The sequence below is a fragment of the Arvicanthis niloticus genome, chromosome 23 (assembly GCF_011762505.2).
Source record: "Arvicanthis niloticus isolate mArvNil1 chromosome 23, mArvNil1.pat.X, whole genome shotgun sequence".
Classification (NCBI taxonomy): domain Eukaryota; kingdom Metazoa; phylum Chordata; class Mammalia; order Rodentia; family Muridae; genus Arvicanthis; species Arvicanthis niloticus.
In genome coordinates, this window is record NC_133430.1 from 43,495,071 (window position 1) to 43,516,544 (window position 21,474).

The 21,474-nt window shown below is 42.1% G+C and overlaps 1 protein-coding gene across 10 annotated transcripts in view; it reads right to left on the reverse strand.

Annotated features, from left to right (window-relative positions):
- The window catches only part of Lrrc9 (leucine rich repeat containing 9), a 77,242-nt gene that overhangs the window by 44,899 nt on the left and 10,869 nt on the right, over positions 1-21,474 (reverse strand). For 9 of the 10 annotated variants that reach the window (XR_013106779.1, XR_013106781.1, XR_013106780.1 and 6 more), the window contains 11 exons: positions 17,999-18,079; positions 17,487-17,705; positions 16,531-16,671; positions 15,834-15,897; positions 15,241-15,311; positions 12,864-13,046; positions 10,367-10,522; positions 6,822-7,003; positions 5,867-5,998; positions 3,417-3,593; positions 2,963-3,080 (listed from right to left, as the gene is read on the reverse strand). Coding sequence is in view for 6 of the 10 variants with exons in the window: in XM_076922029.1 (XP_076778144.1) it covers positions 2,963-3,080; positions 3,417-3,593; positions 5,867-5,998; positions 6,822-7,003; positions 10,367-10,522; positions 12,864-13,046; positions 15,241-15,311; positions 15,834-15,897; positions 16,531-16,671; positions 17,487-17,705; positions 17,999-18,046 (1,491 nt within the window). In the remaining 4 variants the exon portion in view is untranslated. Of the gene's footprint in view, positions 1-2,962; positions 3,081-3,416; positions 3,594-5,866; positions 5,999-6,821; positions 7,004-10,366; positions 10,523-12,863; positions 13,047-15,240; positions 15,312-15,833; positions 15,898-16,530; positions 16,672-17,486; positions 17,706-17,998; positions 18,080-18,609; positions 18,730-21,474 lie in introns of those variants that run through there. The other variant, XM_076922031.1, reaches the window with a different exon arrangement.

Consider the following 21,474-nt stretch of genomic DNA (forward strand, 5'->3'; position numbering starts at 1 on the left):
ATAAGAGCTTTTTATTTAAATGTAAAATCAAATCAATAGCATTCCTACTTGGATGCAGATAGATTATTATTTTCCGGTTCTGTGTCACCAAAGTAATCTGCAAAGAGATAATCTCCCGGTGCAGCTTCATTATGCAAAGTCATTTAAATATTCAAAATTCACATGCAAATAGGTCTATACAAAAATGCTAAGGAACAAAACTTGTTCCATAGGGAAAACCAGCCAAAGACATAACCAATGTCAGCACTGTATGGTGCTACACAGTGCTGAGTTCAACAGCTTTCAACAAGGACTTGTGGGAAAACTCTTGCTATCTCCAGAAGGAAGGCCCTGTTGGGGTGAGGTGTTACATCAGTAAAGATCCCATTCATTTGGGGTGTATGCCGTACAGGCGACATTATATTCCAGAGACAAAACATTTCCAATTGTGCACAGACATCTTGGTTTTGTTGTGACTAAATTCACTTTTTCCAAACTGTGTGAGATTTATGCAAAGAGCCAACAGCATCACCGTTCTGAGTAAGCATCCTAGAGCTATGAGGGAGATGAGAGGCTCCAAGGATGGGAGTACAAAGTCACGACCTGAGCTCAGATCTTTTTGTCCTTGTTACAACCTCAGAGCTTTAAATTGATCATTAGTTTTCTACTAATAGCCATATTTTTTAGAATTATGTCTTTTCTGAAAGGATATATATTATTTCCTAATTGAAATCCAAAGCTACCCAAAGAAATTCTTTAAAAAAAAGGCAAACTGGTTCCTGTGACCACAAAGTCCATGCTTTAGCAAATGGTCTTTCCACTCTACAGTGGTCATCCCTACTTGCTTAGTTACGGTCTCTGTACACGGCACATGGGATTGTAAAGCTGCCTTCGCCCTTGGGGAACAGAAAGGAATCAGGAACTATGAACATTAACTAAAAACATAAGACATCTCAAGCTGTGTCAAACAAGATCTCCTTCTTAACTGAAACGAGCAGAAGGTGGTGATGGGATGCTGCCTCAGGCTCTAAGATAGGAGGGAATCCAAACAGAAATGTAAAGAAAAATTACTTTAAGATGAGAAAATACACTAAGGCACAGACATGGGGGTTATGACCACTGTTCACTTATTCATCAGGTTTTTGTTGAGAACCTAGTCTATAAATATAGTCTTTGCCCTTAAGCACCAGTAGAGAAAGGTTTACAAATGACTTCATTTCAACACAGTTCTGTTATGATTCTCAAGTGCTTGCTGCTTAATGAAGCCAGTGCCTAACAATTTGGAGGATTAGCCAGTGTTGTCCACTCTCGCTCTTAAACCTGCAGCACAGGAACAGTCAAGAATAAGATGCCCCCTTTAAAATAAATGAGGAACTTCATCCTATCCAGACTGCTGTGTGTGCAAGAGCTGTAGAGTGAAAAATTATAAAGACCATTTTATGAAATATATACAGGCTTTTTCTTTATCCCAGACCTGAGCAAAAGAATGCAGGTTCCAGAAGGTGGAACTGAATGTAAGATTTCAGGCCTTCACTGTCCCGGGACACATTCTGGGTGGACATTATCCCTGAATCAGAGGACACTTGCTGGATTAACGTTCCTCAAGCCTCAGGGTAGGGGAAGGCCCAAAGCAAAAAGACACATTCCTGACCACAGAGAAAGATGCAAGTCATCTGGGTGGTTCCAAGAACTAGCTAACTTTCCACTGTTCTTGGTTACCGCCCCCCCCCTTGAGGTTTTCCCAGTGTTACAGCCCGCTTGATATTCAAAATTTATAAAACAACCAATCATGTGTAACCAAGTGAAAATGCAACCAATCATGTATAACCACGTGAAAATTCCTCCCTTTCCCCACCGTGTGCTATAAAGAAAGCCCCTCAGCTTGCTGGCCTTTTGTCAAACTTTGTTCCTGCATGGACGAGCAGTTTTGACCTTGGCTAGCCAACTCTCCCCAATAAACCTCTGCTGATTGCATCCAGGTACGGTGTCTTGTGATTTTGGGGTGGCTGTGATTTCCTGGGACTCGAGTAAGGGTCTCCCGAGTTGGGGGGGTCTTCAGAGCTAATCAATTTTATTCTTAAACCTGTCAAGTGGTAGTACTGAGAGTCTATAGTTTGGAAACTATGCACAATGCAGAAAACAATAGAACAAAAAGCAGGAAATTTGTTTCTTCAAAACTAAGTGGAAAGTTGAGTAAATTTGGCGGAAGTTAGCTGTTTAAAAGCTCTGCCCAAGATATGTCCAGGCAGAGCAAACCCTAAGTTAGAGAAGGCTCCGACAAACTAGGTGGGTTCTTGGGCTAAATCATTTCAAAGAATCTAAGAACTGCCAAATGCGGAATGAAATGTGGTTACGGCCTAGAGTACAAAGTCATCTTCAGAACAGGGAGAAAACAAGCAGGCCTAGCCGGGGGACCAGCAGCATCAGGGTTCAGACACAGCAGTGTTCTCATTTGTGTGGGTCACAGTGTGGCGCCCTGGGAAGCAGGCCTCTGTAGCACTGGGCTACGGCTGCCTCATTGGGAGGCTGCAGAAAAGTGAGCCAGATGTGTTGGAGCTCAGGGACCCAGTGATGACACAGTATTAGTGGTAAGATGTGGACAGAGAAGCAGAAAGAAACGGTGGCAGAAAAAGGAAATAGAAAGTTGAATGGCAGCTAGAAAGCACAGCCGAAGCAAGGGAATGGATGCTTTCCACATGTAGTTCACAGGAGCGCTGGAGGGTCATGTTGAGTTTACAGCCAATTAAAGAAGATTTCAAAGTCACCAATAAAAGACTCCAAGGAGAATCAAGTCAAGGCAGGCAGATAGAGCCGTGGAGGACTGCTTATGTTGTCCTTTTCATACCCTAGACTCTGTCAGTCACCAAGCTTCCTGGGGAACAGGAGCAGGAGCAGAAGTCTACTGTAAACAGTGATGCAGGGAGGGGGAGACACGATGGACCAGCAGCAGCCCATGAGTGTTCTGGGTGAGAGCGTGTACTACCTTGCTTGTGTCACTGTCTTTGAATCCCCTTTCAAGTATTTGTAGCAGATGCTTTTTCTTTACTGTCACTTCAGGATCAAAGACATAGAAAAGGCACTCCAGCATCTTTCGGTAGGTCCTTAGGAAGAACAGAGGCAGAGAGAGGGTGACAGTTAATGTCACAAAGCTTAACCATTAATAAGTTAGCTGCACACTATGGTGAGAGTTTCCTGTTTCCAGTGTCATTAAAACCACCAGTAGCCCTGCTCCACTCTCAGAAAGAGGCTCAGTGCAGGCAAATCATGAAGTCATCTCAGCCAGGGGAAATGCAGGACCAGTAATGCTAGTAATGCAGTTACTAGCAGGGTGCATCTTTTATATGGTAAACTTTTAAAACAGAACTATTTATATTCTCTCTCCCCACTCCAACTGAAACAAAGACAGGCTTTTTACTCATTACAGAATTGATTCTTACTCCGAGTCTTGTATGTCTTCAAGATCCAAACACTTTTGGAATTTCTCTTCAAATCTCAGTCTCAGAATACGGTTGTTAACTTTAATGACACGCTTGACTTTCACCCCTGTGATGCCGTATGCTCTGAAGTCCCAGGTGCAGAAACGTGAGAGAATTAGTTCATAGCAGGAATTAAACCTACGTGGGGATACAGAATACACATGTAAAGCAGAAAAATAGATTGCCTGCAAAATGCCGAAGGACAGGAATCGCATGCAATAAAGCCCGTAGGTCCTAGCATTGTGACATCTTTTGCTAAACATACTTCATCAGATCATAGCCACTGTATTTTTGTTCCAATGGGCATATTTGATGAACAAAAGATGTTAAAATTTGAAAAACAGTAAAATGTCCCTTTTATTATCTATTATCTAGTTTTTCTGCTTAAAGATGATGTTGACGGAATAGAAGAGTCTTTCCTAAGACTATTTGATTAGTTCAGTGTAACCAAGTATTCAGGCTATGCCTTCATCTTTCTTTTTTTCCTGGCTCTTTGAAATGATTCCTTTTAAAATTTTTATTTATTTTACATTTTTTATGGTGTTAAGGATTGAACCAAGGACCTTCTGCATGCAGGGAAGCCCTTTGTCACTGAGCTATTCCCTAGTCTCCAATAGACTTGCAAAGTTTGCATTTTCCCGGGAACCAGAATTATGGCTCTCTCGTTTCCACTGCCCTTAGGTGATTTTATCTGGCATTTCTGTCTGTCTGTATATATGAATGTATTCATACACAAATAATCATTTCTATACAAATGTAGCTTTAGTATCCAAATTTGAATATCCACTGTTTTCTAAAATACTCGTTTAAATGTGTAAATGGCCTTTCAAAGCTAACTTCTCAGCACCCAGCCCCAACCTGTAGTTAAAATGGCAAGAGTGACTGTCTCCACTCTTCCTACCCTCTAGCATGCCTGTGGCACATCTCAAACGCACACTGAATCAGACCCCGGGTCATCATCAACACTGGGCCTGTCTTCTTTGGGGTTATCATTGTCTCTGGGTCTATCCCAAGAACTTCCTAAGTTAGGTAGGGCACATAGTAAGATGAGAGGTGTCCACCCTCTCTCTCCTCAGGTTTATATTCCAAAGGGGGTAGATATTCAATAGTATGTAAAGCCATAAATATAACAAATGTTAGAGAAGAAAGACTTAGAAGAGAAGCCTTGGGTGAGGTCTGTAAAGGGCACCTTCTTGAAGCCTCGGAGATCTTCCAGGGAGAAAAGCCATCTGAGAACCAGAGGAGGAAGATGTGGCAGCTTTGTGAAACTCCAGAACAAGGATCCTTTCAATGTCTGGTTGGCTCTCTGCTGCCCTCATGTGGCTATTCTCCATAGAATTACAATCTTGTCTTAAAATTGCACAGAAAGGAGATTAAGAACGGAAAAAGAGACCATTTAACAAGGAAGCAAATGATCCTTTATAAGATACATTTGCTCCGTAACCATTTGAATGGGTGTGAGGGCTACAGCCACAGAGGGAAGATGGGTGGTTTCTGGGCCCAATATCTGAACTCCTACCTTAAAGCACCTGACTTACTTCAAAAGGCTTGATCAGTGCAAGAGACAATTAGCCCAAATGACCTGTATGTTATATGTATGACCCAGACCATGGCAGGTCTTTACATGCAGCCTCTCTCTAGAATTCACTTTCTTGCAAGAAATGAAATACACTTTGAAGTAGATTTTGATGAAATTGTGCCTCCTTGTGGATCAGGGATTGTAGTACACAAGGAAATAGTAACAAACTGTTCTGTTTAAACGCTTACACGTTAGAACAAGCCTGGCTGACAAAGTCGGACTGAACTGAGTTTCATTCTTGCCTTGCCTTGCCGAGACCATTTCCCGGCTGGCTGTGATACAGGGAACCCTGCAGCTGACGTCTGGCTCTGTGCACCTCCTCCTCCTACCCAGTGGCCATGTACCCACTGCTGGCTCAGCTCCCAGACAGCCCCCTCCCCTTTGCTACAGGCCTGCTGACAGCCAGGAGGCCCCCATGGTGGCAACCTGCTGTTGAAGTTGTGCTGTCCTATCTGCCGTGTTCTGGTTTTCAGCCAGTGTTAGAATCCCGGGCTATCCGCCCAGCAACTGTATAAGCATTGCGAGGACAACAGTGGGACATAAACCTTTTTCTTAGAATTTTTACCAACTTCCCATATAAGTTTTTGCTGACTGGCTAAGAAAAAAAGAGTGGGTGCTGAGTAGCCCCGTTGAGGTGTGCAGGGCTTGGCTCGTGACCATAAAGCAATGAGACAAAGATACAGGTGGAAAATGCACGACAGCAACATTTCAGCAGATGCATATTTTGATAAAAACTATTTTGAAAATGAGACGCTTTATAAGTTGTCCGCCTGGCTTGGGACCGACTGTAAGCACAATTATTTTTGGAGCTCTACTTAAGGCTCAGATTTACCATTCATCAGCTCGAGTGCCTTCTTCAAAATGGATGTTCCCCACAGTCTCCAGCTCGGTCAGCAGAAACGGGGTCAGTAAGCCGTGGCTCTTCTTCTTCTGTTTGACTTCAGTACGATAGATTGCTTCAATTCTACCAGAGACAGAATACACACGCAGGGGCTCCTCAGCTACGATGCAGGGGCTCCTCAGCTACGAACCCACAGCACCGAGGCACAGGCGCTCACTCATGTGTCGCAGCACGGAACACACACTTTAGTATCAGTGTGTCTCTTGCTTTCAGTGGATGAGTAACGTTAGTGTTAGTAGTTAGACCCAGAACAAGATATTCCGTTCCTGGCAGTGAAAATCCCCACTGATTTTGTTACCCTCATGCAGAGTCTGAAAGGCTAAGACTCTCCTGGATCTAAAAGCATGGCTGTCAAATTTTAGGCAGGTTGTTTTGTCTTCTAACACCAAAGTATTCCCAGCACCACGCCAGTACTAATAGTACTTCCATCTAAAGAGCTAGTGGGAGGGTCACCAGGCATGAAGGAACCGCCCACCCCCAAATGGTACAATCCCGTTGTTAGGATGATTACAGGGCCTAGTGTCCCGTTTACCCAGTGTCCCTATAAATGAAAGAGCAGTGTGAACCAGCAAGAACTGTAGTGTGCCTTGCTGGTCTTGTCTACTTGCTGGGTCTCTGAACTAAGGGCCACACAATTGCTTTTAGTTTGCAGACAGAAGCAGAGATGTGACACTCTGCCGAGTGGAGGAGACACTGTGCTTAATAGAAAAATGGCTTCAGCCAGAGCCCAGCTTTGAGTGGGCGGGGGCCCTGGAACCTGGTGTGCCAACACTTCATCTTCTGTTTTCTCCCATTTATCAAAAGAATTGACCTCAACTCTTGGCCTCCAACACGGTTATTCGTTCCTGTTATCAATCTGAATGACCAGACAGTTCGGCAAACATACTCATGGAGCTTCTTGTTCCAGAACGTGACTCTGTCATCCAGGGCATTCAGCTTGGTCAGTATCTTCTGCTGCAGAATGGACTCCTGCGTGATGGCCTCGCTATTCCGGGGTTTCTCAGTCTCCGGCGCAGTATCGCTCTGCCCTTTGCCAGAGATCTTGAGCTCAGCCAGTTCCCGTTCTAACTGTGGAAATCAACGTACCAGAGAGCAAATTAAAAATAAAACATGATTAAGACAAAGCCTCCATCCAGATATTCATTTTGTGGTGAGATTTATTAGTCAGTTTAAATGATCAAAGTAGAAACCCAGGTAGCTCAAGCTTTATAAAAATCAAATAGGTGGCTTTGACCTTGGTGCAGATTCAGCTAGTGTCTATTGAATGTGTGACATGTTAGAGAGAGGAAGCGTGGCCATCTCTTCACTGAAAACAAGCACATTAAAGAAACAGGACATGAAATGTTGAGTGTGCTTATTAAAGCCAAAGTGAAATTACCATCAATGCTGGTCTGCACGTGAATAAAACCTTATATTTCAGATCATGTAATTTTTAGCATAATAACTGTTCAGTGTTTCAGTTTTTAAAAACTATGTCTGGAAAGATAAAACCATAGAAAACACACAAAAGGGAGACAATGTTTTCCTTTTGACCAACTCAAAACTGCACACTGCAGCAGATTTTAATATTTGGGGTTCACTGCCCATATTAGGCTTTTTGGCATCACACTGCAGCAGACTTTAATATTTGGGGTTCACTGCCCATATTAGGCTTTTGGGCATTAATTGGGATACTTAAAATATTGCTTTAAATATTATTTATCTTGATTACTTAGCCCTTGGGTCACTTCTTTAAAGTTTGAGACCAGGATAAATCTCCTGTAGGATTTAAAGATAAACTATAACGCACATCATTTATAAAAGGAAATTTACTAGTTAGCTATATTTCTTGACTTACACAGCTACAACTGGCTGCTATAAGCAAATTACATATTTAAACAATGTATGCAGTTTATATATTATATACTCCTTTCCCTGCTTGTTGGTTTTATTTTTATTTATTTATTTATTTATTTATTTATTTATTTATTTATTTATTTATTTGGTTTTTCGAGACAGGGTTTCTCTGTATAGCCTTGGCTGTCCCGGAACTCACTTGGTAGACCAGGCTGGCCTCGAACTCAGAAATCAGCCTGCCTCTGCCTCCCAAGTGCTTGGATTAAAGGCGTGCTCCACCACCGCCCGGCCTGCTTGTTGGTTTTAAGTAATATGGTTGAAATCTGAAGTGTACCCACATTTGAAACTTTGGACATGTTTTTGATATTCAGATAAGGGACATTCAGAGTTCATGTAAATATTCCAAAATGTGAAAAACTCCAAACTCTGAAATCCATTTGGTTGTAAAGCATTCTAGGTGAGAGAGTCTCAACCTATATACTTGAAAATGGAACATTATAAAATGGATTTTGACATTTTGGTCTTTCTGAGGGTTTTAGTCAAATCTTTTAGATGTAATTAACATTGTACTTCAAGAATCCCACTCTGATTATGAAACAAAAGCATGTTCATCTGTAGCAAGGCCATTAAATGTGTTTCAAACCTCTATTGCATAAAAGCTTTATTTTATTTTTTACCTTTAAATTATGGATATGTGGGTATATGTAATGAATGAAGGTCCTTGTGAAAACCAAGGGAGGCGCTGGATTTCCTGCAGCAAGAATTCCAAGTGGCTGTGAGTCACCAGGCATGGGTGCTGACAGCCCTCTCTCCAGCCCTCCAACTTCACTTCTCAGTGACCACACAGTAGCCTACTGTGAGATGGTCAGCTTGTCTTCTTGTTAAAGGTTTCGGTAGCATCTGATGCTTTGTTGCTATCAATGGAGTGGTGATAAATAGCCATAGAATAAAGTATACAAGTAAATCTGCTGAGCTCAAGGCCAGGAGTTCTCTGAAGCTGTGTGACCACGGCTCACTCTCATGAGCAAGACAGAGTGGGTCACGGTCATCTGCACCACCTAATGCCGTTGTGTGCTGTGCTTTGATAGGTTTCAGGAAAGGAGGTTTCACACTGCATTTGAAAATTCATAAAGGAGTGCTCCACTCAGGTGCTTGTTAGTCACTGTACAGGATCCATTTGTAAAGTGTTGATTTATATGCTTCCTCCTGCTTTTCTATTTGTACATCTCATACCTTATCTTCCTAATGGATGCACAGTACTAAGGATAGGATTTCTTTGGGCATGCATCCTGTTTCTTGAGGATAGTTTAATGTCTGTCTTCAGACTTCTTTTCCTTAAGTGTATGAGTACAAGCATGTGGAGGTCAGAAGCCAAACACAAGCGTTATCCCTAAGGCATTGTCCATGTTGGTTTTTAAGCCAGGGTATCTCACTAGCATGGAGTCTGGCCAGTGAACACGAAGAAGGTTCACTGGTCTTGACTTCCCCTGCTCTAAGCTGAGCAGCACGCGTTACCATGGTTACCCTTTTATACACACTCTGGGGGCTGGACCCAGGTCCTCACGTTGTGTGGGGAGCACTTTACCTACGGAGCCGTCTCCTCAGCCCACATGCTCACCTCTCATGAAGAATGCCTTTAGCATAAACGCATCTTACTTTTGCATTTTGCAATTTGAACTTACATCTTTTCTCTTTGCAATGTCTATTTGACAGATTGAGATCAGCTAAATCAGTCCATCTACATATTTATTCTTGTTATTTTATCATTTAATTCTTATCCCCACTGACATTTTTGGTACAGTGCAAACTAAGCACCCAGCTCCCCCACTCCCAAACACCTTGACCTTGACTGTTATCTAACGTCACTTGTTAAATCCATGGTTTCTTCATGTTTTTGAAAAGCTACAGAAAATTTTACACTCATAAGGTTTTGTTTTCAAGTAAACGATTCTTAGCTTTTCAAGATCTACTTTTAATAAAAGGAATCTAATTATTCTGCATAAAAAGCACACACACTACTAAAATAGAGTTTGATGTTCCTCATTGTATACCTATATGTGAGTGCGTATACCTGTATGTGTATATGTGAGTGAGTGTGTGTATGTATGTGTGAGTGTATATGTATGTGTGAGTGTTTGAGTGTGTATGTTTGTGCGTGTGTGTGTGTGTGTGTGTGTGCAGGTATATGCATGCCACAGAACATGTATGGAGGACAACCTCAGATGTTGGTTCTCACAGTCCACCTTGTTCGAGACCGAGCCCCTGTTCTATGCTGCATAAGCCCTGTCTCTGCTTCCCAGTCTCACTTTAGAGGACCCATGACCACAGGCAAGGCTACCAAGCCTGAGTTTACATGGGCACTGGAGATCAGAATGGAGGACTCACACCCATATCTGTAAAATAACTATACATAGAATGCAGCTCAGTTAAATATCTGGAGCTTAAGTATTTTTAGAGTAAACCTGACTCAAATCTCAGTACTAACCACATGCACACAGGGTGGGAGTGAACGGGCAGTGGAGTTAAGAATTTCCCAGTTTGTTGGATAATTTTCCTACATTGTGGCCACTGAAATTTTACATGACTAAATCTTACCGTTTTCTTTGCAAAGTTGAATAATTTTATCCGTTCTTCTGGTAGCTTCTGTAACTTGCATTTCCTGTCATTCAGTTTTTCAAGTTCTTCATTCAAATGTCTCTGAACGGTTTTTATTCGCATGTTATAATACATTATTTTTTTCATTGCTGTGGACTGAAGGTAAAAAGTTAGATAAAACAAATTACAGGTAGCTGTGTTGGCTAGTTTATGTCAACTTGACATGAGCTAAAGTCATTTTGGAAGAGAGAACTTCAATTTAGAAAATATTCCGCCACATTCGCTGGTGGTGCATTTTCTAGATTGATGATGGACACGGGGGCCCAGCTCACTGTGGGCAGTGGTCCTGGGTTCTAGAAGAAAGCAGGTAGAGCAAGCCATGAAGAGCAAGCCAGCAAGAAGCTCTCCTCCACAGCGTCTGCATCAGCTTCTGCCAGGTTCCTGCTCTGACTTTTCTGGGAGATAAATCCAAGGAGTAAGCTGCAATAAACTCTTTCCTCCTTAAACGTTTTTGGTCACAACAATAGAAATCTAATTAGGACATAGTTATCAGTGGTACTATATAGGGATAGCATGTTCTGTATACATTTGGAAGTTTGCTAGCTCCATCAGAAATGCTGATGCTGACAGCAGACATGGCGGGGCCCACAGGATTTTGTGTTTAACTTATGACATGACATAAAGTCCTAAAGAGCATCTTTATTTTTAATATGTGAGTATGTGGCATATGAATGTCTTTTTCCAAGATTTCCAGTAAAGAAATTACAAATACAATTTAACTTTTAAAGCCATATATACTTAGCTAAAAAGATGAGACTGGAGCAAATATTAAACCGCATCATTCCTACTTTATTAATTTAGGAAAAACAAATTTAAAAGAGTTAAAAGTAATGCCAAACTGAATATAATTTGCTTTTTTGAAAAAAAGCCCAACAAAAAAAAATTCTGCCCTCTCCCCCAATCTGTGAAACAATGCTCTAAGTGAACTACTTTTAGACTGATGATAGGCTGGAGAGATGGCTCAGTGGTTAAGAGCACAGACTGCTCTTCCAGAGGTCCTGAGTTCAATTCCCAGCAACCACATGATGGCTCACAACCATTTGTAATGGGATCTGATGCCCTCTTCTGGTGTGTCTTAAGACAGCAACAGTGTACTCACATACATAAAATAAATAAATAAATATTAGCTGGGCAATGGTGGCGCACGCCTTTAATCCCATCACTTGGGAGGTAGAGGCAGGTGAATTTCTGAGTTCGAGGCCAGCCTGGTCTACAGAGTGAGTTCCAGGACAGCCATGGCTACACAGAGAAACCCCGTCTCGAAAAACAAAACAAACAAAACAAACAAACAAAAAAAACAATAAAAAGACTGATGATATCATTAGATTATCATTCTAATGCAATTATCTCCAACCTTAAATTTAATACTACTCAGTTATTAACTCACAAATAATAACAAATTGATTAAATAGCCCATTACAAACTATACAAGTTAAATGATGCCTGAGAATTAGATTAGTCAAAAAAGAACTGCCCAGCAAAGATCAGTTCTTGGTTCAATGAGAGAGTCCCTTTTGAAAAATAGGATGGAGAACATCAGAGCCCAACATCTGATATCTAGTGTGTGTGTGTGCGTGTGCGTGTGCGTGTGCGTGTGCGTGTGCGTGCGTGCGTGTGTGTGTGTGTGTGTGTGTGTGTGTGTATAAGAAAGGAAAAAAAAAAAGAAAAACATTGGCTCTGCCAATCTCCCAGGCTGTCTCTACAATGCTTGGCTGAGCCCACACCATCCCATCATTCACATGGGCCCAGTAGGAATGAGACTCTAATGCTTAGTTTATCCAAAGGCTTTATATATTTGGTAATGCTCAATAACAAGATGCCCACACAATCAGAGGTGTAACCCAATACCCGACCTAGATATACCAACTACCGTAGACTGCTAGAGACAGGCACAGGTCCCCTTCCATGTTCCCCCCACTTCTGCTCTCTCCCCTAGCTCCTCCTCTTCCTTCTCCTCTTCCTCTCCTTACCTCTCCTCTTCCTCTCCTTACTCCTCCCACCTTAGCTCCTCCCAACTTGTGGGAAAAATATCCCACCATGACAAGTATTCACCAAACTTGCTTGTACTCATTTAGTTATATCAAGACATACTTTGGTATTTATATGAAATTCAAATTTTACTTAGATTTCTTCTATGTGGGAAAAAAGATTTTTAAAATATTACATCTAATTTGTTCTAACATAATTTTAAGAATCATGTATCAAAAAAATCTATTTCCAACAGTAGTTTCCCATTTTTTTTGTCTGACCTCGGAATTCCAGAATTAATGTTATTGTCTGTTTACTTTTAGTTGAAACATCCTGCTTATGGGAGGGGCAAGAGCAAACAGGAGACGAGAACCGACCGTGTAATAACAGCCATATGAAGACCCAGGCAGAGAAAAGCCTTTAACTGCGCAGACTTGAGTCACAGATGCCTGACTGCGACTACACTTACATCTGCCAGCTCCTTGATTTGCTTCGCTGAGACATCAAACGTGTCAAGTCGTTGAAGAGAAGGCAAGTGGTACAGCACATGGGTGGAGTAGTTACACAGTTGACACACCGGATTAGATTTATACTGAGGATCATTCAGAGATAAATCCTTTAAGCGAGTGAGCTTGGTCAGATTAGTGAGGTCCTAAACATCAGGGACAATGTTCAATGAGTTATGAATGCTCGCTTTGAGAGGAAGTGTTAACACCTGACATCACAATCCAATGTAACACTCTACTCACACACCTAAGTGTGCATGTTAAAGTGATCTAGACGGCGAAGACTCTTCTCGCTAGGGAAAGCACATGTTAAATTCCAGAAGAGAAGATCAACCTTTGCTAAGTGGCAGACTACATGGCTAAGGGTGTTGTGTGTGTCCCAGCCACTCCTAACCAGTAAACACTACTTCCAGTTTACCGTTCCTGAGGGACACCTGTGATCGCACTATAATAGCCCTTTGCTGAAAAGCAGTGACAGCTTCCCATCGTCTATCAAACACGCCTTTTAGCCCCAACTCCCTGTGTTCTCATGCACACCCTGGATTTGAGCCAAACGACAACCCTGATGATGTTACTCAGTAGACCCATCATTTCTGATCTCCATGTCCTTCCTCACAAATACTCACCTCTCCCCCTTAGAACGGCCATGGCCACTGTCCAGAAGAGCCCCTTACAGTGCCTGCTAAAATGCGGCTCGCCTTTCCATTGATGAGTTCCTTTTCAGTTGCACTAATCGGGTAACATTTTAGTCACACTTCTTCTTAAAGTATTTATTCTACTGCCTTGAGATGCCCTTCTGTTTTTCCCCAAGTTAAAGAGTATCTCTTTACATTGACTGACTTAAAATTATTTCTTACTCCATTTTCTCTTGTGTTTTCATAAGCTGTGCTTGACTGTGTGCCTTCAGTCTCACGTGGTCAGAATCATATTGTGAACAAGGTGAGATGGCAAAAAGGGAGGTTGACAAGAAAGATTTATTATAGCAAATTTAAAAGGGCGTCAGCAAGCTTTTTGCTGCACAGGAAGCAGACTGAAGATAGAGAAAAGGAAATACGGTTGGCAAAAGGAAATACGGTGTCTCAGCAGGTAAGTGCTCCGCCTGACAGCCTGAGCTTGACCCCCAGGACCCATGTGGTGGAATGAGTGAACTGACTCGTGCAAAGTGTTCTCTGTCTCCACATGTGTGCTGTGCTGTGTGTCTACACACACACACACACACACACACACACTAAAAAAATAGGGAGGATTGTGAGAAGTTGGGTCTCTCTCTCTCTCTCTCTCTCTCTCTCTCTCTCTCTCTCTCTCTCTCGCAGACTGGTAAGGATAGTGTTGCCCAGGTTGACAGTGATCCAGGTAGTAAGGTTCTGGGCATATTCCAAATGGCAACAAGATTTGCTCACAGAATGAAGGTAGGATATGAAGAAATAATAGGAGTAAAAAAGACTGTAAGAATTTTTGCTTAATTAACTAGAAAGTGGAAATACTATTTAGAGAGTCAGAGATGCCTGCAAGCAAAGAGGGTGTGGGAGGAGCATCAGTTGGAGCTTGTTAAGAGACATCTGCAGTTCAGAGGAGACAATGGGGACCAGTTGAGCAGTAATTAGAGCAGGTGCATTCACAGCACAGAGACAGGATGGGATTATGTGCAGAGTGAATAGTGCCAGAAGAGACGAAGGGCCCCAGAAGGGGCAGTCCACCTTTTCAGATGGACTAGCTAGCAGAGGATGAACCCCCAACAAGATAAGTGTAGCCAGAAAGACAAGGACAAAGTTCAAAGGAAGTAGCATCCTACCAGCCAACTTAGGAGTTATTTTTTGGTTTTAAAAGGATCAAGTTCTGTGTGGTGGCGCACACCTTTAATCCCAGCGCTTGGGAGGCAGAGGCAGGTGGATTTCTGAGTTCCAGGCCAGCCTGGTCTACAGAGTGAGTTCCAGGACAGCCAGGGCTACACAGAGAAACCCTGTCTCGAAAAACAAAACAAAACAACCAAAAACAAGAAAAACAAAAACAAGAAAAGGATCAAATTCTATGGCTAACTGAACAGATGCTACTCAAACTCCCTAGAGCAGTGGTTCTCAACCTTCCTAATGCTGAGACCCTTTAATACAGTTCCTCATATGTGCTAACCCTCTACCATAAAATTATTTTGTTGCTACTTCATAACTTCAATCTTGCTACTGTGAATAATGTAAATATCAGATATGTAACCTCCAAAGGTATCACAATGCACAGACCACCAGGAAAAACAAAGTAATGAATTCGATGCAATTACTCCTTGAAGGTCTATGCAGTTTGCAACTCAGGTTGATAAACAGAAACCAATCATTTAGTTGAACATACCTTGAAAGAAGTAATTTGATTTCCAGAAAGGTTTAGTTTTTCCAGTTGTTCATTGGGATCAAGACATCGACCTTTCATTTAAAAACAAGATTTAAAAAACATTAGGAATGAGGGCACAGCTCAGTGGCAGGGTGGTTGTCCAGCATGCCCAAGGCCATGAGTTCAAGCCTCAGCATCACAGAATAGTTCCGTTTCTTGTTCTGCCTTTGTTATATACCCTGGCACATTTGTAAGTTGCAGATGGCCATTATTCCTGAATTTCAATAGGATTACCTGCTTGTTTAACAAGAGTGACTAGTGGCTGAGAGTTAAACATCTGAACCATAGATTTAAAAATAGGTAGAGAAGTGGAGGTAGATCTGGGAGGATATGGGCGGGTATAAATAGGATCAAAACACACTGTTCAAGAAACTCTTAAAAAACCAGTAATTTTTGTAAAAGATCTTCATAGCTCAGTAGAAGAACCATGATCTAAGGTAAAAATGTATGCAAAAGTAAAACTGCTTTTCAATGGCATAAAGTTTAAAAGAGACACATCTAAGCGCACATTTTTAAATCGCACTGGCTCGGACTCTAGAGGGAACAGTACATACCGATGCTGCTGATTCGGTTTCCTGCAAGGTTGAGGTCTTTTAGAGTCTTCAAAGTCTGCAAGCCCTGAAAGTATTAGACAACAAGTACTTTTAAAACATCAACCCTGATCAATCTTGTTATTTTCTTGGTTGCGTGGACAGTAGAAACCATGTGCTTCACAGGTCCAGAGGAAAATGGGTCCAATGAAGCCTCCCCACCCCCACTCTAATGGATTCTGGAGAGAATTACAAGAAGGACCAGAAAGGCATGGAGGGGAAGACCAGCAGAGTGAGCGGAGAAAACCGCACCACACGGCTTCTCAAACCTAGCGTTGAAACTCTTCCAACACCAAATACTTGTCAGGCCTGCTGTGAAGAAATGCTATCTACACATTAGTTCCTCGTTTTACTTTATATATGAGTGTTTTGCCTGTGTGTATGCTGTGCACCACAGAGAAGAGAAGAGGGTGTTGGATTTCTCAGGACTGGAGTTAAGGGAGTTGTGAGCTGCTATGTGGGTGTTGGAACCCAGGTCCTCTGCAAGAGCAGCCAGTACATTTAACCTCAGCCATCTCTCTAGCCCCAAAGTAGTTCTTCTGGACCACAATAATTAGCTATTCATAAATACTTTGACCCTCAATGTTGTATCTTAGTCACTGTGGTTTTAATGCCACAGCAGTAAACTGACTTTACATGCAAATTATCAAAATTTTCTCACCTCAATATTTCTTATCATATTGTGGTTCAGCCACAGAACTTCCAATTTTATTAACTTCTCCAAATTTTCTATTTTGTAAATTTTATTGTAATATAAATATAATTTTTCCAAATTTCTACATCCTTGAAGGCCTTCAATTTTCTGTTGAAAAAGGGATTGAAGAACGTTATTTATTTCATCTTTGACTTATCAATAAAGTAAGTTTCTAAGTCTTTTTTCTTTTAAGTAGCACTTTATTGTAATATAAATACCCAGAATATTAACTCTAAATTAAAATAAACATATAATTTCTCCATCTAAATATAGCTATATTTAATTCGTATATATTCTTTAAATGTTAGCCAGCTACATTTATGTGATATTAATATAATCATATGCATATGATTTTATGGGTGGTGTGGGGTTTTTTGCTTGAGACCGTCTAACACATTTTCATAATTTTCAAAGTCTAATGTTTAATAATTACAAAATATTTTATGAAGGTCATAACAGCTTTCTTTAAAATTTCCCTATGTCCAGAATATTCACATTTGATGATTTTATTTATTGGGAAAGCACTGCAACAAATACTTCCATGCCTAACTGTTCTCTGTTGTTGAATTACTTCTTGAGTATAAAATTCTTAGGGTAGGGGTTTCTGAGTTCAAAGGTGCGTACATTTCTATTACCCATGATGCATTTTGTAGTGTTTCTTTCTCAAATATACTTCTAACCATTTAGTGCCAAAGTGAATCAGTATTGCTTTGTAGTAAGCAATACTGGCTATGATCTAATTTGATATGTTTACAAAAAAATATGTTTTGATTCCTTATTCTGTTTTCACTTTGTACAAATTTTTATCTTTGCCCACTTATCAGTTTCGATCCATACACACTGCACAGACTTTAATGAACTATTTTTCCAAAGTGAAGAATTCAGGATTAGATGCACCTGTAAGATTGTCTGTCTAAACTTACCTCTATGCAGCATTCTGCAATCCAAAGTTCTTTAAGCCGTAAGCAAGTCTCCAACCCTGAAATTTCCTTTATATCTTGAGCAACAATTGTAAGACTTGATAAATTATGAAACAATGATAATCCAACTATTCGGGGATACCCTGAGAAAAACATCTCCAGTTTTGAAGTATCTGATCCTTCCTGTCCAACCATCTCATAAGATAAACCATTGCACAAACACTGTTTTAAAAGAAAGAATTTGAATTATTATCTCTTTTAACTAGTTTTTTTTTTTTTAAAAAGCCTGTCTTTTGATAACACAAACTATGAACTTCCCCTGGAACAGATGCCACGCTCACACTCCCAACAGAAGAGAACGCTGGATCATGCTCCTGACGCCTGTGCCTCCAGTCATCCAGTCACCCAATAGGAGGAATCTCCTTTCCCCACAATCCTCACAGCTCCAGAAGGAGAGTCAGAATGCTCTCCTCAATACTCTTGCAGGTATTACTGAACAAAGGGCTTGAACTTACCAGTTCTTTAATGATTTCACCTCGATTTAAGTTTTCACTTTCAATCATCTTCCATTAAAAACAATGGTCACACTAATATATCTAATAAAGAAAACAAAAGACAGAGTTCAGTCCTGGAGTCAGGCCGATTGGGGAATCACCTTAACACTAGCAACTGTGGCACTGTCCGGTCCCTGATTGCCACCAGGCCACCTGCCACCAGATGAGAATAAAGGAATGAATACCTGCCGCAGGAAAAAGTTGACCTCTAGAAAGACTGATGAAGTTGTTTCAGGATGAACCAGACATCACATTGGGAGAAAAGTCATGTGTACAAACGCATGCCAAAATTCAGGACACCAGAAAGAGAAGTTTTACTAAGCTAATTTTAAAAAAAATTAAAGCTGTTTTCAAACTCAGAGCAGCAACTGTTGGAAAGAGGAACTGCTGGGTGTTCTGGATTCAGCGGGGTTTAGAGCAAAGTACACCTGGGGACCAGCACTCGGGCTTTGTGAACTGGGGACACTGTTCCACCTTGAGGAAGGCCTTGGACAAGGACCCTCTGAAGGTCAGGTGTCGTCAATACAAAGTCATCAAGAGGTCAAGTTTTAGAGCTCATGAAGGTTCCTTACTCCAAGAATGGGACCTGGTGCCCAGAAGAAGCTGGATGGAGGGGGTTCTTTCTGCTTTTCCTCTTCCACCTGCCACATGAAGATCACACCAGATACCTGATTCCAGTGCCTTGATCTTGGAGTTCCCGGCACACAGAACTGTAGAAAACAAATGTCTATTGACTCTATTTGGTTCTGGGCATTTTATTATAGTGACATGAAATGGACTAAGGCTTTGAGCCAAGGAGGAGAGGAGGGACCCCACCCAGCTAATTCCATAGAGCAAAATGCAATCAGAAAATTATCTTATTTGCACTAATGTCTTGGCTCAGATTAGACATTTCTGTTAGCATTCTGTCTAAACTCCACCCCCACAGTTATGTGGCAACAGCCAGGTAGGCCTGGCCCACTATAAAAGGGGCTGCTTGCCCCCTCCTCGCTCTCTTGCTTTCTCACACTCTTGCTCTCTTGATCTCTCTGTCCCCTTGCTCCTCTCTCTCTCTCTCTCTCTCTCTCTCTCTCTCTCTCTCTCTCTCTCTCTCTCTCTCTCTATCTCTCACTCTCTCTGCCTCTACTACCCTACTGGCTCCCCTCCCCATGCCTGGAATAAACTCTATTCTATACTACACTGGTGTGTGGCTGGTCCCTCAGGGGGAAGAGATGCCTCAGCATGGGCCTGCTGAGACACCCCTTCCCCCATACCTTACCACACAGTCATAGAACATACTCTCATTCTCTTTATCTTTTTATAAACACATCAATTTTCCCAGTCACTAACTTACGTATCAAAGACCTAATAGGTACCAGAGAAGATGGCAAAGGAGGGGAAAGAGAACCAGGTTGATATGTGGAATCTAAGCAAAGAACTGAATACGTAAGGTGAGCCATGAAGGAATCTGGATCACATGCACCCAGGCAGAGGGAGCAGCAGGCAGAGCACAGGCTGAGGATATGCTTGGGATATTTGCAGGACAAGAAGGCAGATGGATGTGATGGACCACACTGAAGAACATGCAGACTGATGGGGTCTGCAGTCAGAGGAGTACTGTAGGGCTGGCCCTCTGCTGCGCATTCCTTCTCTGCTTCCCATGGCAACTGCATCTTCACATCCAGAAGACAACAGTGCTGCAGGAGCTACCCCATGGGTCTCCCTTCTCTCTTGGCTCATTGTTCACCAGCTCACAAGGACAAAGGGAGCAGAGTCCATGAACAGGGTTTCAGATGGCCTGTGGGTTCTAATGGTAAAGTAATAATGACATACTAGAAACAGTTTTGGGAAGACAGATCAACTTTACTTGGTATTATTCAGGGGTTATATAGTTTGGGGTTAATGAGGTGGGAATCTCCAGGGTGGGCAAAGGCCAGTGGCTGAAGGCTGAGGTACTGAGGTGCCTCATTAGCTGGGGAGGCCCTCCAGGAAACCAGCTGCTTGCTGGTTGGGTTCTTATTGGGAGAAGGGAAGCTGAACCTTTAATCTAACCAAGTCTGCAAGACATTTGCAGGTAGAGATTTTGTCTGTAGGTGTGTGTATGTGTGTATGTATGTGTGTTTTTGTGTGTGTGTGTGTGTTGAATTCCCTAGGCAAGGTCAGAGGAGAAGCCCTGCTGACACAGGGAGTCGGCCATTTTGCCCTGAGCTCAGAAGGCTATCTGGACAGTGGTAGACTTTGCCGTTAATTAGCAGAACACCAGCAGTAAAAGAATTTAGCCATAAAACACTTGAAAGCATTTAGATGCTCCATCAAAGGCACTTATGTAGATACAGGCCATAGTATCCCTTGCCTAGGTTTACTCTGAAGGAAGGGCTTGTGGCCCCTCTACTATCAGAAGAATGGCCTTACATTGGTTTAATGTCTGTGGGAACTGAAGGAAAGGCTATCTGCTCACTATGATGCAAAGGTCAACGCCAATCCTCAGGACCTCCAAAGACATCAAATAAGTTCCCAGGTAATCTTAATTTATGTCCAAGATATATCAATTTTGGAAAGAACTACACTGTTTCCTCCTAAATGATTACAGACATTCAGTACCAATTTTGGACTTTCTGATCTGTCCCTTCCCTCTCTTTCTCTTCTCCAGTAACAGTGTCACTCCGCTTCCATGAGATGTCTCTTATAATCCCTGGCATTTGAACACTTGTTTCCCAGTTGGTGGCTGTGAGTTGGCCTTGCTGGAAGTGGGGGAGGGGGGCAGGGGATGGGCTTTAAGGTTTCAAAACTGTTAGCCTTTCACTAACCCTGCCACCATGCCTGCCTACTACCACACTTCCTTACCTTGGTGGCACTGGCTTTGTGATGACTACATTTGGAGTCAATTAAAACCAAAACATCTGGGCATTCCTGTTAGGGGCTTTTATTTCTCTTGATTGGATTATCTGAGATGGGAAGACCCACCCTAAATCTAGGCTATGCCTTCTGGTGGCATGGAAGAAGGAAGCTTTTGGTTTTTGCCTGCTTTTCCTCACTCTCATGGACAAGCCCATTTATCGAGCAGCCGAGGCCCGGGGCAGTACTGTGCTGGGATTAGAACCCTATTTCAATAGGGTTCCAACACAGACTGAAGACCAGCTGAGACAGCCAGTCATGTCTCCAGTTAGGAGACAGGTGTTCTTGGACTAGCCAGACCACAGCGACAGCTTGTAGCCACTCTAATCAGTTACACACACACACACACACACACACACACACACACACACACACACAGGCACACACACACACACACACACACACACACACACACACACACACACAATCAGTTCTCTTCTAGAGAACCCTGACTAATATTGGCTCTTAACCCTCTGGAACCACAAGCCCAAAGTAAAGCCTTCCTTCTATGCTTCTACAGTTGCCAATACAATGCCCCTCCTTTTTAAGTTTCTTAGTCTTTT